This window comes from Mytilus trossulus, chromosome 14 (assembly GCF_036588685.1).
Source record: "Mytilus trossulus isolate FHL-02 chromosome 14, PNRI_Mtr1.1.1.hap1, whole genome shotgun sequence".
Classification (NCBI taxonomy): domain Eukaryota; kingdom Metazoa; phylum Mollusca; class Bivalvia; order Mytilida; family Mytilidae; genus Mytilus; species Mytilus trossulus.
This window is the reverse complement of record NC_086386.1, coordinates 18,787,654-18,806,146: the sequence shown is the minus strand read 5'-3', so window position 1 is coordinate 18,806,146 and position 18,493 is coordinate 18,787,654. Positions and strand designations below refer to the sequence as shown.

The window sequence follows — 18,493 nt, the reverse complement described above, 5'->3', positions numbered from 1 at the left end:
AGTCTTTGTAACTTCTAAAAATTAGATTAAAATCATTTGAATCTTTTTTATTTGCTTTTCAATTTTTTTTAATTTTATTCGTGAAATATAAATTTTCAAGTGATATATGCTCTTACAAAGCAATTCGTCATTTTACGTTCCATTTGCCTAAGAGCTTATCACTGTAGTGATTTATGACATATATTTCATATCGTTGTCTTTATCAAGTTAGGAATGAAAACGTCAGGATTAAGACGGAAAATGTCCTTCCTCTTGATGTTTTTCAGCTTTTGGTATTGTCATTTAATAAGGGACATTCTGTATCAATTTTTGCTTGGAGTTCGATATTTTATCTTCCATATTTCAAACAAATGAATGTAGAAACCATATATATTTAAAGTAGCACAATACAAAGATACTTTAACTTCCAATCCCCAATCTTAAAAAATACTGTAACTTTCTTAAAAATGCATATAAATTTATAATAAAAGAGTTAAAGATAGATAAAAAATAAACTTTTAAATGAATGCAAAATATTTGTTATAATTGCAATCATAACGTTATCAATTATTACGCAATTTATTGCAAAATCTTGGTCAGTTAACTTGACTGAATTTAGCTTAATCAACACAACAGGAGTTTCAAAAGCGTGTCTCAAATTATCGATTTCTTATTCCATTCTCTAACAAATTTGTAATTAGTGTAAACATCCTTACAGTTTAGATAAAAGTAGATAATGTATGATTAGGTGTAAAATTTGACCTATTATTATACATTCTATACAAAATCCTTTTGTACATAATGACTCAAGGAACAATATAATAATTAAATCAACCCTCTCTGGGGATCTATGATGAAGCTAATTACAATTGAAAGTGGAAATTTGTTGTAAAATTTTGTAGACACAGTTATCATTATAATTGATTACATAATTGTTGTATAATACTGACATTGCAATAATTTGAAAGAGTAACCTGTCAGCTATCCATACATACCACTATTATAAATTTTCAAGCATTATAACGAAACTTACAACATTTAAAAACTGGGGCATTGGAGGGATAACATCTTTGTATTGTGCTACCTTAAATGAGCGTAAGTAAGCTATTTGTTTACACGGGAAGTGACTATGATTAGACCAGAAGTGGCTTATAATCACCTTTAATTCATAAAAATTGCCTTGCATATTATTTTTTTCAGAATCAATGTGGTTTAAGCTATATGTTTTGGTTTTACACAAGACATTCTTTTTTCATATTCAGCTTTGATTCATCTTAAGTAATATTGGGAGAAAAAAGACTTTATATTGTGTAAGAAAATTCGATTTTAATTGTTACCGTTTTTTCGTCAGATTTCCAAATCATTGTTCAAAATTGAACATGTAAATTACTTATCTTGGAAAATAGAATATGCTACAATAAAACTTTGTTAGATGGTGACAATAATTATAAATTCGTAGAATGTTGAAATGAAATATAATTTCACATAATAAATTGTGTCTTAACCACGTGTCTGGATTTACTTTAAGTCAAGAACGCTTAAAATACATGTGAAATGAAAGAATGGGCTATTTCTGCAAACACGAGGATCTATTGGATCAAAAACACATAAAAGATAAGTCTTATTTATCTGAGGGAGTTGGAACAACTGCAGTTTTCTTTTTGATATTTCATTAATTTATATTTTTGGAAAATGCACGAGAAATAAAATTGTCAAGAAATGACTTCTGAGCCGATGATTATGGCAAATCAAACGTTTAAATATTCACAAAACAATAAAAACATATTCATAAAGTTATAATTTGTAAATGGATTTATATAAGATTATTGGCACATACCTTTTTGCACCAGGTGCATATTTTAAAACATATCAGTTTAGTATCTTAAATTCAAATGCTTAAAATTTAATTTATTATGTAATGCTACTCTCTGCGTCCTCATACCGGAAAAAAGAACAACCGAATGGTTTAAATTGAAATTGTTTTTCTACTTAAACCCACAGCATGTTCATAAACAGTAATTGAGTGTGTTCTTTTGAATATTTTTGTTTCAATGGTCAGACTGTATCAAACAGAGGACTGTGTGCTTGTATGCTCCATTTGTGAGAAACGGTCTATAAAACACTGATAACTTGTAAACAAATATGTACACATTATAATTTGTACATTACAATTTGAAAAAAACATTTTTATACTAATTTTTACACTTCATATTTCTGGTATATCATCTTTTCCTGTAGTTTATTGTTTTCTGTTTGATATTAAATTGATGATTTACGAATTAGTATTTTTATTTGGACTGAAGCTAACCAGTGACTCCATATGAGGGTTATTCTCACTTATTTATTTTATATAAGTGATGTGCGTTTCTAGCTGGTAAACCATTAGTAATATTGTTATAAAAACCATGAGGTGAAGGTCAGAGGTCAAGGTCATATTTTTTATTTTATTTTGGCTTACCTTTCCCTAATAAGGGAAAACTGTATAACATATCGACAAATTATTTTAACTAAATTGTAAGTTGCGACATGTCGTAACTTATAGATCTTAGTTGAAAGGGTGCGATGAGTTTTTGACCATCTTATATTTAGAATTATGCGTAAAGTGTTATTACTCATCAACCAAACATATACGAGACCTAGGGTCTTTTGATTTGATGACCGTAAAATAGGTTAACAGGACGTTCTAGATTTTTACCTTTGCTTTAAATCCATATCTATAATACTAAAATTACGAGGTCCAATTTGTCAGCCGTCATCACGTAAAAACGACGAATCACAGAATTCAACTATATATATAACTAATATAGTACAAAGGTGTAGACTAAGAATTACACCACTCCAAGCCCTTTTGTTTTCCACGTAATTAATATTGCCAATAATTTAGAAGTTCCGGGTCGAGTCCGATACCGATACCAATAGTATATTCACCTGTTATATATTACCTTATCTGTACGTTCCGCATCTGACAGGCGCACCACCAAACGGTGTATTCAAGATTAATATGCTATATTCACGGGTCATAATCACAGGGTTGACACTACTAAATTGTCAAATTGTTACCTATTGTAGTATTTTAATCAGTAAGACTTTCTAAGATAACAATAGGAATATTAAAAATCTGGAGTCTGGACTAAACATAAGGCGTATAGGTACAGTTTTCGATTTGTTAGCGGGCATGCCATAAAACAGCGAATCAAAGAATTCAACTTTATTTATAACTAATTTAGGACAATGCTGTTGATTAGAAAATACTCCATTCAAGGACCTTTTGTTTTCCAAATATTTAATATTACCAATAATTGATAAGTTCCAGTTCGACGGCTTCAAACAGAATGATTTGAAAGCAGAGAAAAACTGTGTATCTTATAATCGGCATGACTTTATCAGATGGCAATATTATTACTAAATAAGGCTTGCGAATAGTTATATACTTTAATTCAGTCACGGACCGTGATATCACGGGTGTGTTCTAGTTTATATAAAAATTATTATAAAGCAAAATGAATTGACATTTGAAACTGATTTTTAATATTTTATATCAAAATAGATCGAACTGGTAGAAAGACCTGGTCCGAGACCACCATTGTCGTCCCTTAATTTTCGTTGCCAAATATAGTCCCTAGTGTTGACAGTGGGTTACTTGCCATTAATTTTTATACCCCTTCCAAATTTATTTCTCCATGTTCAATGCCTCAAATTGCAAGTAGGGGGATGAAATTACACTGTAAAAAAATTTGGGTCCAGAATTTTAAAGGAAAGTAGTGATTTGGTCCAGCTGAAAAAGGTTGAAAATGAGCACTTCGGAAGCTGTCAAAAGATTTCAAGACGCCCTAAACATAAAATTGTCTATATTTTGAGTTAGAGGCGATGAAGTTTTCTATAAATTTGATATAATTTGTCCCAAAAGTAGTACAACACACTGTAAAAGTTTCTTTGAGAAAGCGCAGGTGGGATTTTATTATTTTCATTTATGTTCTTAAAGAAATGCACTACGAATTAATTGTGTTCTCGGACCACCTTCAATTGTTCTCAGAACAATTATATTTTAATATTTTATTATTTTTGTTACGTGTATACGATATGATTGACACTAGGTCGAATATTTCACTGCCTTATTTGTCTTTTTGCAGATTGTTCTAATTTTACTGAAATTCATGGTTAAAGTTAGAAAAAAAAATGCAGTGTTTGTTCTCCAAACGATAAACGACAAACTGTAGACGCATTTTTCACCCTGTATAACCCCCATACAGATGAAACCGGACGTTGACGCGTTCGAGTCGAACACACCGTGTAACACTGAGTTCAGACAGTAAGGAATTCATATTTTAAAGACAATAAAATTTCTATTCACCAGATATTTTGCTCCAATATATTCTTTGCCATAATACTCATTAGTTACTAAAAGGTTTTTTCAAAAATGTGACATTTTTATATACAAACATCATAAAACGCACGACGATATCAATGATAAAACGTGCTTGGTATTTTTAAACATTCAAAACTTAATGTTTCTCGTACCTCATAGTTTTTAAAACATACATTTTTGAAAAATTCATAGTATTAATTAACAAACTTATAAAGATCGTTTTTTATGTTGTATCCAGAAACAAAAAAATACACGTTTTAAAATGTCTTTATTTTCATGTTGTGTACGCTTCGTTGTCATTACGCCTTTTTATACTGTACGCTTCGTTGACAAAATAATGCGTTTGGCAATGAACTTTGCATGTATTAAATTATGATTTGATATGATTATAACCAATATACATGTTTGAAAATAATAATTTACCACCATAACATGCAGACAGCAACCCATAATGTCAGTTGTATTGTCAAAAAACTCTTGGAGGAAACTTTTACATTTAAAAAAATCCTCATGTATACGAAAGTGTGAATTGGTAGGAAAATACAATAACTCGACAGATGCAACTATGACTAAGCATACAGATACACACGTCCGACTTCTAATTTCATAGCATATTTGAAAGTGTTTACCATACAACAGTCGATGTGCGGTTAGGTGGTGGGTTGGATTCGATCTATTATGTTTAATTCCGCCATATTCTGTATGTGCCTTTCCAAAGACCGGAGCGTCAGTAGTTATATATATTTTTTTGTTCACTATTTTGTGCATAAATTGGGCCGTTAGTTTTCTCGTATGAAATGACTACATTTATTATTTCGGTGTGTTTTATAGCGATGTGGGATTTGTTCATTGTTAAAGGCCGTACGGTGACCTATAGTTGTTTATTTTTTGTTTCGTTTGGTCTATTGTGAAGAGCTGTTCCAAAACCACATCTTCTATTTGATATAAAAAGCAACCAAAAACAATCAATGGATAATAGGTTTAGCCTTTTGGCCTGAATCTCAGAGGCGGGTCCAAGGGGGTCATAGATTACCATAGAGTTACATTAAGGCTCAAGATTAGGTGTATGCAAGGAACATGTAACTGATAGCCATCAATAGTAATACAGTTACTTTATGTGAAGATATAAAGATAAAGAGACAATACTCAATATTAACTGGTTTGCTTTCTTCAATTATGTTTTTGTGTTTGTTTAATTTTTAAGGGTACTGTAAATTCAGAAATCAATGCGAGGTTTCTGTTATTGAGAAAAATGCGACTAAGTTGCACACGCAATAATTTAAACTCGCATTTTGAAATATTTTTTTTATGAATTTAACAGGATTTTCCTCAAAATCGTAAACATTAAAATTGCATTTAAGTCTAAAATGACAAAATCGCAATAATTTCTGAATTTACAGTATAAAGATTATGCTTTAGTTCCTCGAACATTACAGTCTTTCTACTGTGGTTCAAAAATCTAAATGATTGGTCAGGTCATTCTGGTTATTATAAGCACCTTTTAAGTCTATACCCACCCATATGCATTTCATTCAAATTTTGATTTATTTCACAGAAGACCACAGGGAGCATATTTATATTCCCCAGTTATCCTTGGCGTCAGGGTTAAATTATGGGTTGAGCAAAGCATCAATCATCAACCTAACCTGAGACATTTGCTGTGTTTCTTCTTTCATGTTGGTACTTAACAATATATAGACACTTTTATTTGTTTATGACACGCGTACGTAATGGCTGATTGTTGGTTGCTTAACGTTCACTTGCAAAGATGTCATGCATGTTCAGGATAAGCACAAAGTAGCAACACATACTACATGTAAGTCCTGTGAGGAGACCCTCCGGAATTACGTCAGGAATGATGTATATTTTATAAGGACACAAATGGTGCCTTTCAACAGGCTATTTATGGACCTTTTCTTGAAGTTTTTGCAGGGGTTCGTACATTGTAGTTAGCGTGGTACTCCCTTTACACAAAGACCTTGGATTTTATATTCCCATTCGGACTGGACGTGACTGTGTACTTTTACATCCTACACAACTTAACGAGTGGCCAACTTCAGTCAGTTTTTACTGCCGATCGGAAAAAGACCAAAGTGATCATATCTAATAGTATATGTCCCAGTCACTTTTCACCAAATTCTTTCATAAATAAAAAAAAATTGACCCCAATATAGAAAGTTTTGCTGAACCTGTTAAATCAAAACAACAATTAATATTATTACAATTTATGCACACTTATGTGCCTTGTACCGACATTTTGAGTTTAGCTAATTGCAACTGAACTTTTTTATCATGTTGTGCTGTTACACCAGTGTTCTAGGTTAAGGAGAGGGTTGGGGTTCACATGTTTAATCCTGCCGCACTTTGTTTTGTCGGTCCAACGTCAGGATCCTGTAGTACATTTGTTACACAATTGGTAACATTCATTAATTATCAAGGAGTATTAATTAGGATATTTATTAAAAAGGAATTAAACAATTCAATGACAATCATGTACGCTTTGGACACTTTTAAAAAACGATTTATTCAAATATTATAGACATACCATGTATACCCTGCATCCAATAAATGACCATGTCTACTGTGAAATAACATGTACCCGTCAGGGGTTAATTGCTTGTTTGACAATTAACCACAGATTAATATTACTCGAAAACCAGACGACTAGGTAAACGGCCTACAGCTATGGGCCGTTGTTAATGGACTACTGGACTATATAAGATCCAGCTTTGGACTTGAAAGTGGACAGATTGGTACAAGCTATTGGTACCGGAGATTCCGTCAAGGTCTTCCCCCTCGTGGGTAGACTGGAACTCATGCGCTTAATATCCGAACGTACTTAATTAGGACTGAACAGTTATACCACTATACGATCAAGTGTCCGTGTGAAATATTGAACATTAGAACAATTCAACTTTAAAAAAACAGTTTGTGAACATTTGAACTTTAGAATCTTTCTTGACTTTGTTATTTCGTAATAAAATTATTTAATCCACTGACTATGTTACATTAGTCAATTTGGTGCCGTTGGACCACGATCGACTTGGATTGTTTAAAATAACGCGAAGGAATATAAAAGGTAAGAACTCAGTTACTTTCATTTTTCTTAATGGAAAATCAAGATATTTCTATGTCAGTACAAAAGGTAGAAATGGCTTTTCAAGGGATGGCACACATATTAAGTAAAGTTTTTAATTTTAAAGGGATTGAGGCCGTACTTTTAAAAGGCTTAAAATCTGATGGTTGTTCACGAGATGTGGTTTGCACGATTTTTGTTATAAGGTATTTTTAGGTATTTTATATATAGGTAAATTCAAAAATTATGAGTACACATTTTTTTTCATGATAAGAATGAAATGTTATTTTTGGTGTATTTTTTATTTGCTGTTATTGAATTCAATAGATATCATAGGATAAATGATTTTTAAAAAGAGTAAAATATATTTTTTTTTGAAAGTAAGAAGCTAGTTTTTCGTTCAGAGTAAATATGTTAAAAAAAAGAGTAAATATGGCTGATAAAATATCATTTTTTGGGTATTTTGGGTTTTTGTTTTGATCATATATTTTATGGTTTTTTTTTTTTGAAGATACATGCAATTATTCTAGAAAATATGTATTTTACGTAAAATAAGCAAAGCACCGGTGTAAATTAAGGTTGATTTAGGACCTTTGGTAAATGAAGTTAAGGGTACTTTGAGGATACATTGTTTGCGTGTTAGAGCCATTGAGTGATGGTTTCGCAGTTGGATAGTGTTTACGCACATTTATTTAGAGAAAACAAATGGTCTATAATTGTAGGTTCCAACCCCTTCTTCGGATGATTAACATAAGTGATGTTAAGTTATTAAATGGTGCAAGTTGTTTATGGTGTTAGATTACGGCATATTTACATATTTTTAATAGATTAAGAGAAGTATCTTCATAAAGTAGCACATTAAAGAAAAACATGGATATGTTTGCCCATAGGGATTTACTAGTACTGTTTTAGTAGACTGATATTTGTAAAGAAAAAAGAAGAGACATATGAACTTCAGAACTTAATGACAAAATTTAAGTGAAATAGATAATTAAAGGAAAACTAGCATTCAAATAAAATTGAAATTGGAAAGTGAACAATTATGAGGATTATTATCAGAAATTAAAATAAGAATAAGGAATTTAATAATCAAGGAGTTGCGATGTGTTTTGTTCATAAGTAAGTTATAGATTTTTATAATTGTTTTAGTTTTTAAGATTGAAATGTATATAATATTTTTTAAACTTAGATCTCAATATATCCCCTAACACTAAGTCGTATGTAAATGTATAAAAGGGATAGACAGTAGGTTTGAAATTTTAAAACAAATGAAAAATAGATATATAAAAAAGAAAGGAAATAGTATGATAAGGAAATTATATACTAATTTTAGAAAAATTTAATACATTTCAGAGAAAGACATTTTTTTCGCAATAAGGTGTTTTTGTTGTCAAATATGAAATGTAGTCAGTAACTAATTGTGAAAAATATAGTTAAAAATTTATCAATGGAATCTTATTTTTTTTTTAAGAGTATTGAGAATTAATATGTGGTCTGTATTTTATGTTTAGCGTTATGATTAATTAATGAGGAAGTATCATGTAGGTGCAGGGGTTATATAACATGATCGAATTGAACTTTTTTATTGTAAATTAAAGATTTGTTTACGTCTTGTATAAATACACATATTTTTTATTTTATTATGTAGGATTTTTAAACTTGTAGAAGTTGTATACGACAGATTCCCTCTTTTATTTATTTTTTTGTTTTAACGGATAATTCGATATAAAAAAAGAAGGTATTGATTTATATATATATAGAAATTGTTTTACAAAATATTGCTAGGCTCGGACAAAGGCGAATGAACAAACTATCAATAATCTGATAGAGAAAAAAATAAAAAATAATAAAAAAATAAGGGGAAGTAAACAAGTTTTAGTTTGTCCAAATTGAGATAAATTTATCAGTGGGGTTTAGGTGTGATCGTCATTGGAATAGCCATATGTTTGTACTGTTAATTAATTAAGAATATATCTTGGTTAGCCAAAAAGAATGTTGTGTGAGTTCTGGTTCTAATGCAACGAACAATTTGGTAAAAACAAATGGTGTCTTCGCAATTGGTTGGAATATATGTTACTGATAACAAAGAGATGTCTTCCTCCGTGCCATTGGTCAAGGATAAAACTTAACCGAATTCCGATGTTAACAGCCTCTTTTAAGAAGGACAAACCAACAAGCTAGATGCGTCAACTACTACGTTATGGAGATGATGATGACGACACTTGTACAAAGATTTGCACCCTTTCCAGCATTTGATGAACATTATACTATTAATGGTGATGGAAATAAAACATGAACTGTGTATACCGAAATATTGAACTTATGATTCGAATGAACTATGTGTAAATATATCCAGATATTGGACTAGAAGAATGTGATGAACTTATTATATCATGATATTGGACTTATAGAACTTTATAAATTAGATATGTGGTGATGGGTACCGAAAACCTTACAATAAACTATTAGAATAACCTACAGGAAGAAAAATTCCGTATTTTATTGAACTTTCGTTCTCTAAGAATTGGAGGTATTATGTAACACAATTGGTAACATTCATTAATTATCAAGGAGTATTAATTAGGATATTTATTAAAAAGCAATTAAACAATTCAATGACAATCATGTACGCTTTGGACATTTTAAAAAAAACGATTTGTTCAAATATTATAGACATACCATGTATACCCTGCAGCCAATAAATGACCATGTCTACTGTGAAATACTATGTACCCGTCAGGAGTTAATTGCATAGTTTGACAATTAACCACAGATTAATATTACTCGAAAACCAGACGACTACGTAACCGGCCTACAGCTATGGGCCGTTGTTAATGGACTACTGGACTATATAAGATCCAGCTTTGGACTTGAAAGTGGACGGATTGGTACAAGCTATTGGTACCGGAGATTCCGTCAAGGTCTTCCCCCTCGTGGGTAGACTGGAACTCATGCGCTTAATATCCGAACGTACTTAATTAGGACTGAACAGTTATACCACTATACGATCAAGTGTCCGTGTGAAATATTGAACATTAGAACAATTCAACTTTAAAAAAACAGTTTGTGAACATTTGAACTTTAGAATCTTTCTTGACTTTGTTATTTCGTAATAAAATTATTTAATCCACTGACTATGTTACACATTGGTTATATAGATCTGTCTTCTTTACATAATTCATTTGTTATTAATTAATAACCGTTAGTTTTATCGTTTTTTTCATGTTTGTATTTTCATATCGGGGCCATTTTTAGGCGACTGTATGGTATAGGTTTTCCTCATTGTTAAATGTTGTACATTGGACTATAATAGTTATACACCCACTTCATTTAAACTTTGTAGGAAAGTTGTCTCACTGGCAATCACACTACATCTACAAAGCTTCATATGTAAAACGAATAATTAAAATAATGAAGCAGTTGGAATGCCATCTATGGCATTCGGCAAATTAAGTTTAACGAGCTCCTACATGTATGTCTGCTTTCGTCTAGGCGAATTAGTACCAACATCGGCATTTGGAAGAGCATCGAATTGTGAAAGGGAAGTCATTAAAATGACTGTACTATACTTTTGAAACTTTATTTCCTCTGGAATATATTTATTAAGTTAAACTGTTCATTTCATCTGGAAAAACATTGAAAGTCTCAATTTTCAATAGAAACATTCCAAGCAGATGTACGCTAGTTAAATATTTTAATTTTGGCTTTGTATGACAGATATTTTAAGATTAACTACTTTGACTAAGTTAACAGATAAACATTTACAATAAAATACAGAAAAAGGGTCGCCGACACCATCTCGAAAACCTTGACAAGAAAGTGATTTGTCACGGTTTTTGTCAACGAACTGTACAGTGATTATTTCAAAACGCACAACGAACGCGACACATTTGGTTGAACGAACAATACAGCAAGAGAAAATTTATTTGTTTGATATTGCGTTTAATCTAAGTTCTAGGACACATTTGAAGGCACGTAGTAATTTAATGCATAGTTATTTAGTATTGCTTAAGGTATTAATACGCAAAGGTGTATGCACGAAAAGATATTCATCATTGTTTATATCATAAACCGTATGGAATTGCACCATGTCTGAGCGTTTTGCATCTAGCAGTTTTATCAAACGTTTTATACAATAGCTAAAACTTACACCAACTGTATAATTGAATAAATAAACTAACATGCTCATTGACATATTTATATATACTCAAATAAGTTCTAGATTGGCATTCAAAATTATTGTCATCCCAAATGTTGTCCTGATTATCGCTTCGAACGCGTCAACGTCCGGATTAATTTGTATCGGGGTTATACGGAGTGTTTTTTTGCGTGTGCATAGTTTGTCAAAGTTTATGTAAATTTAGCAAATGTATGTTAGGCACACATTATTAAATGTGCGCGCTTAGCCGTTTGATGCAAACGGCGATGGTTTTAGAAAGAAATGCACTCCTATATACTCGATAAAAATGCGTCTACAGTTTGTCGGTCGCCATTTGTTAGTACAAGCGCTGCATTTTCTTCTAACTTTAACATTAAGTCATTTATCTTTAATTTTATAATTATGTATTCCACTTAAAAAGATTGATTATGACAAAAGAAAAAAAGAAGTTTTATAGTTATTGCCACGACTCAAAGTATTTTTATAAACTGTTAATCAAATGTATGTGTATTAGATATATACGCGACTCTCAACAGTTGTGCTATTTGACATCAATCTGATGAAGACGAAGAACTGACCATAAAATTAAATATGCACAGAAGTCTGTTGTATATAAAACATTTTCTATAGAAGCTATTTTTGCAAATAATTTTGACAGTTTAAACGGGGCCAATCAACACTGAAAAAACCGATTCATTTGTTTCTACTTTTGTATCGTTTGACAAAATATCATAAACGGCACACAACGTTTAAAAACCTTTGGTTAGGAAGATTGTGTTCACTTGGATAAAAGTTTCGTCCTCATTGACATTGTCAGATTCTCTGCTTCTTTTAAATTAATTATCTTCAGAAAAATGTTGACCAATAAAAGCGTACTCTATATGATATGTTACTTGATCAAGTATATTATTAGGTGACTATATCAAATCCATAAAGTTTTGTCATGGTCGGTTCAAAAAACGTATTTATCATGTTTATAATTATCACGCAAAAGACAAACATTATATAAATCTGAGAAGATAATACAAAGATGATATCTTACCTACAGATAATTTACTGTTCTTTGGACATGATCTTTTATAACAAGAGCAATCTTCCTCTGATGTATTACAGAAACATCTATTTCGTGGCTCAGATACAAAGGAAAATCCTTTGGAGTAATCACATCGACAAAGAGAGTCATTTTCTGTGGATTTGTTGTCGTGCATGATTTGGCCAAGTTCATTACAGTTATTCTTTAAAAGTATACAATCAGTGTCTTTATTAGACCAGAACCATATAGGCTGAAATCGTCCCGGTGAACATTCTTGTCCTTTGAATGCCCCAGCAATAGTATATTTCATACCTTTAAAGAATAATAAGTTAGTAAATTTGATGCGTCGGTTATAGAGCTTACTTATAACAAAACAGTACTAACGTATATAAATGGAACGCCAACACTGTCTTGTTATAACTATTTCCATTATATGATGTGCAATTGTCATTATATGATGTGCATTTACCTTTATATGATGTGCAGTTGTCATTATATGATGTGCAAACACCTTTATATGATGTACAAATATCCATATAAGATGTGCAAACATTCTTATATGATGTGCAAATATTCTTATGTGATGTGCAAACATTCTTATATGATGTGCATATGTACTTATGTTATGTGCAAATACTCTTATATGATGTGCAGTTACAATTATATAATGTGCAACTATCTTTATATGCTGTGGTTGTGTCATTATATCATGTGCTTGTATTCTTATAATTTGGGGTTTGGTTAACTACATTATATAATGTCGAAACGTAATTATATGATGCACGTGCTTTCATCGTCCTTACGGTCAATAAACAATGATTACGATTAGAATGATTACTGTCTCGTCATAACTGATTCCGATCTGCTTCTGTAAACTATAAACCCAGCTCAAATATGTGTCTATCGCTAGCGAGAGTGCAATTAATAGGAAAAATGAGACAATGCAATTTAACAAAATCAACGTTTCAAACATTACGGAGGGAGATTAAGATCAATTAAATCAGGAGCTAATTGGAGAAATTTGCGGTTGTGGCGAAAATAATGATAAAACACATTTTGAGGCTCTTTATAGGTTGCTATTTGGGTAACGCAAAGGATACGTGTTGCAGGTCGTACTTTGACCTATGAGTGTTTACTCTTACAAATTATGACTTGGATGGAGAGTTTTCATTGGCTCTCATACCACATCTTCTTATTTCTATTCATTGCAAAATACATCATTAAACTCACAGTCAGTCTTGAAAATATTTCGAAACAATTGCTATAAAATTATCCACTCATGCATAATACGGCGAGATGGTTTGTTTTATAAAATGTTATTGAATAATATAAATGGTAAGATGTATAATGTAGACAGTGTTACTCCACCAAACCCATACAAAGTCGGAAATATTTGTGATATGACGTATTCATGTAGTGTTTTGTACTTCCTTAATTTTTCTTTGAAACAATCTTTTTTCCACAGAAAAAGCCAAAATATCCAAATTCGGAGACTGCATGCTTAATCCACGTTCTGCCTGCGAAATGCAAAATGGTCAGGTTTGGTAAAGTCCATATATTTGTATATACATATTGTTTGTTTTCAACTTATTTAAATGAAGATTTTTTTTAATTGCTAATAAAATGCAACTTGAGTATGTCAACAGATTTGGAGTGGCGTCAACGGTTTCTGAGATACAGCGGGGCTGATTTCTGTTGGAGTATTTCGGATTTTATTTTTCATCCGATTAGATGGTATTTTTTTCATTGTGACCTCATTTCGATCTTTTTCGGTAATTTCAAAGGATTTTACGTAGTTTATACGGTTATTTAGTTAAAAGGAAAAAAACAAAACTGAAAATCACACTTTGTCACACTCTTTAGGGTATTTGATATTTATATTTTCCAACAGAGATGAATGGGGGTGATGCCAGTCTTTTGGATTATGTTCCTGGTTTTCGTCTCTTTAAATCCTTACTGTGTCCACCTTATTACTCTGTCCACACACTTTGTTTCAACGCATGCACAATTTTTTCGCGATTTCGCTGGCATCTTCTAGAAATTAAAATTCGGAATACTTTGCTTGCTTGTGACAATTTGATTTGATTTTAAACATATTTTATTCATTAAGATATGAAAAGGATTGAGCAACAGGCACAGCCTATAAAAGCTCTCTCCATATTACATGTTCAAGGTATAATCCAATTATAACAACTGTATTTAAAATAATGCAATATAGTGGAACATGCATGCTACTTATGAGCACACATGAGAAAATAAATGTTTACAGTGTTACTTACTAAATGCAAAGAATATTTAAGTATATATAGGCAATTACTCATCATATATTCAAGAACCTTGAAACATGCAAATATCCTTTATAAGTCATTAGAAATATATATATATATATTATAAGGTAACACATGGCCAGCGAAAGCTCTTTTTTTGAGAGCCCAGGTGGTCGTGTTTTCTAGCGGGACGGCTGCAGTGCAGGCGATTCGGTGTCACGAGATCACAGTAGCATGGGTTCGAATCCCGGCGAGGGAAGAACCAAAAAATTGCGAAAGCAAATTTACAGATCTAACATTGTTGGGTTGATGTTTAGACGAGTTGTATATACATTTATATGTACACAGCCATGTATCACCATCATTGATGGCGATCCGATGGATACATCTGTTGTAGGGTTGTCACTGACTCAGACGTACTTATGAATATAATTATTTTCTGTGACTGTATCTTACACTAATTTGTAGGATCCTTTACTATAGAAAATTTGGCTGATCTGTAACAATAACATCTTCATGTCTTATATATCATGTACTGTAGTACGCCGCTAGATTAAAACTGACGTGGAAAGGTAACACATGGCCAGCGAAACCTCTTTTTTGAGAGCCCAGGTGGTCGTGTGGTCTAGCGGGACGGCTGCAGTGCAGGCGATTTGGTGTCACGATATCACAGTAGCATGGGTTCGAATCCCGGAGAGGGAAGAACCAAAAATTTGCGAAAGCAAATTTACAGATCTAACATTGTTGGGTTGATGTTTAGACGAGTTGTATATATATATGTTTAGACGTGTATATATACAACTCGTCTAAACATCAACTCAATATATATTTTGTTACACCTTGTGATCAATTTTATTTGGCAATCGTCAATGGCAGTCAGCAGGGTTAAAGAACATCAGTTGTTCGACCTGTTAGTCAAATGCGTTGTGTTTAAATATACTTTTTCACGTTTTTGGTCTTTTGGAAAATGTTGTTTGTGCTGTTTTTAGATCCTTCTACAACGAAATTTGTTTGACATGCACACGTATTAAAATTGCGGTTTTTATCCAACGCAATCATAGGTTTGAACATAGTTTTCAATTTAGACTCGTTTATATTTTTTGTTTGGGCATGTATCATATTTTCCCTCCGGTTTATATGATTCGTTCATCCTATATTGTCTCTTAAAATTCAAGAGTCAATCTTAAATTGTGAGTAAATTATATGGCCTTCCAAATACCGTTTCGATCCCTAACATCACTGACGAGACATATATTGTCGAAATCTAGATCTGGTGTACTAAAGAAATATTGACACCGAATGTTTGTGGCAAAACATCGTAGCCACTAGTTAACATTTTTTTTTCTTTCTGTGACGTATTAAATTTATATTCAGATCCATTTTGTTACACCTTGTGATCAATTTTATTTGGCAATCGTCAATGGCAGTTATCAGGGTTAAAGAACATCAGTTGTTCGACCTGTAAGTCAAATGCGTTGTGTTTAAATATACTTTTTCACGTTTTTGGTCTTTTGGAAAATGTTGTTTGTGCTGTTTTTAGATCCTTCTACAACGAAATTTGTTTGACATGCACACGTATAAAAATTGCGGTTTTTATCCAACGCAATCATAGGTTTGAACGTAGTTTTCAATTTAGACTCGTTTATATTTTTTGTTTGGGCATGTATCATATTTTCCCTCCGGTTTATATGATCCGTTCATCCTATATTGTCTCTTAAAATTCAAGAGTCAATCTTAAATTGTGAGTAAATTATATGGCCTTCCAAATACCGTTTCGATCCCTAAAATCACTGAAGAGACATATATTGTCGAAATCTAGATCTGGTGTACTAAAGAAATATTGAGACCGAATGTTTGTGGCAAAACATCGTAGCCACTAGTTAACATTTTTTTTTCTTTCTGTGACGTATTAAATTTATATTCAGATCCATTTTGTTACACCTTGTGATCAATTTTATTGGCAATCGTCAATGGCAGTCAGCAGGGTTAAAGAACATCAGTTGTTCGACCTGTTAGTCAAATGCGTTGTGTTTAAATATACTTTTTCACGTTTTTGGTCTTTTGGAAAATGTTGTTTGTGCTGTTTTTAGATCCTTCTACAACGAAATTTGTTTGACATGCACACGTATAAAAATTGCGGTTTTTATCCAACGCAATCATAGGTTTGAACGTAGTTTTCAATTTAGACTCGTTTATATTTTTTGTTTGGGCGTGTATCATATTTTCCTTCCGGTTTCTATGATCCGTTCATCCTATATTGTCTCTTAAAATTCAAGAGTCAATCTTAAATTGTGAGTAAATTATATGGCCTTCCAAATACCGTTTCGATCCCTTACATCACTGAAGAGACATATATTGTCGAAATCTAGATCTGGTGTACTAAAGAAATATTGACACCGAATGTTTGTGGCACAACATCCTGTCCACAAGTTAACAATTTTTTTTTTCTGTGACGTATTAAATTTATAATGAGATCCATTTTGTTACAACCTGTGATCAATTTTATTTGGCAATCGCCAATGGCAGTCAGCAGGGTTAAAGAACATCAGTTGTTCGACCTGTTAGTCAAATGCGTTTTCTTTAAATATACTTTTTCACTCTTTTGGTCTTTTGGAAAATGTTGTTTGTGCTGTTTTTAGACCCTTCTACAACGAAATTTGTTTGACATGCACACGTATAAAAATTGCGGTTTTTATCCAACGCAGTCATAGGTTTGAACGTAGTTTTCAATTTAGACTCGTATATATATATATATATACAACCCGTCTAAACATCAACCCAACAATGTTAGATCTGTGAATTTGTTTTCGCAAATTTTTGGTTCTTCCCTCGCCGGGATTCGAACCCATGCTACTGTGATATCGTGACACCAAATCGCCTGCACTGCAGCCGTCCCGCTAGACCACACGACCACCTGGGCTCTCGTGTGGTCTAGCGGGACGGCTGCAGTGCAGGCGATTTGGTGTCACGATATCACAGTAGCATGGGTTCGAATCCCGGCGAGGGAAGAACCAAAAATTTGCGAAAGCAAATTCACAGATCTAACATTGTTGGGTTGATGTTTAGACGGGTTGTATATACATTATGTACACAGCCATGTATCACCATCATTGATGGCGATCCGATGGATACATCTGTTGTAAGGTTGTCACTGACTCAGACGTACTTATGTATATATATATATATATATACAAGTCTAAATTGAAAACTACGTTCAAACCTATGACTGCGTTGGATAAAAACCGCAGTTTTTATACGTGTGCATGTCAAACAAATTTCGTTGTAGAAGGGTCTAAAAACAGCACAAACAACATTTTCCAAAAGACCAAAAGAGTGAAAAAGTATATTTAAACAAAACGCATTTGACTAACAGGTCGAACAACTGATGTTCTTTAACCCTGCTGACTGCCATTGACGATTGCCAAATAAAGTTGATCACAAGATGTAACAAAATGGATCCTAATATAAATTTAATACGTCACAGAAAAAAAAAATTGTTAACTTGTGGACAGGATGTTGTGCCACAAACATTCGGTGTCAATATTTCTTTAGTACACCATATCCGGATTTCGACAATACATGTCTCTTCAGTGATGTTAGGGATCGAAACGGT

At 32.3% G+C, this 18,493-nt stretch overlaps 1 protein-coding gene across 1 annotated transcript in view; it reads right to left on the bottom strand.

Annotated features, from left to right (window-relative positions):
* Positions 1 to 12,921, bottom strand: part of LOC134697542 (ankyrin repeat and KH domain-containing protein 1-like) — a 95,685-nt gene extending 82,764 nt beyond the window's left edge. Inside the window, exon 1 of the mRNA XM_063559822.1 lies at positions 12,623 to 12,921. Coding sequence (XP_063415892.1) covers positions 12,623 to 12,788 — 166 coding nt within the window. The 5' untranslated portion in view covers positions 12,789 to 12,921. The remainder of the gene's footprint in view (positions 1 to 12,622) is intronic.
* Positions 12,922 to 18,493: the final 5,572 nt, after the last annotated feature.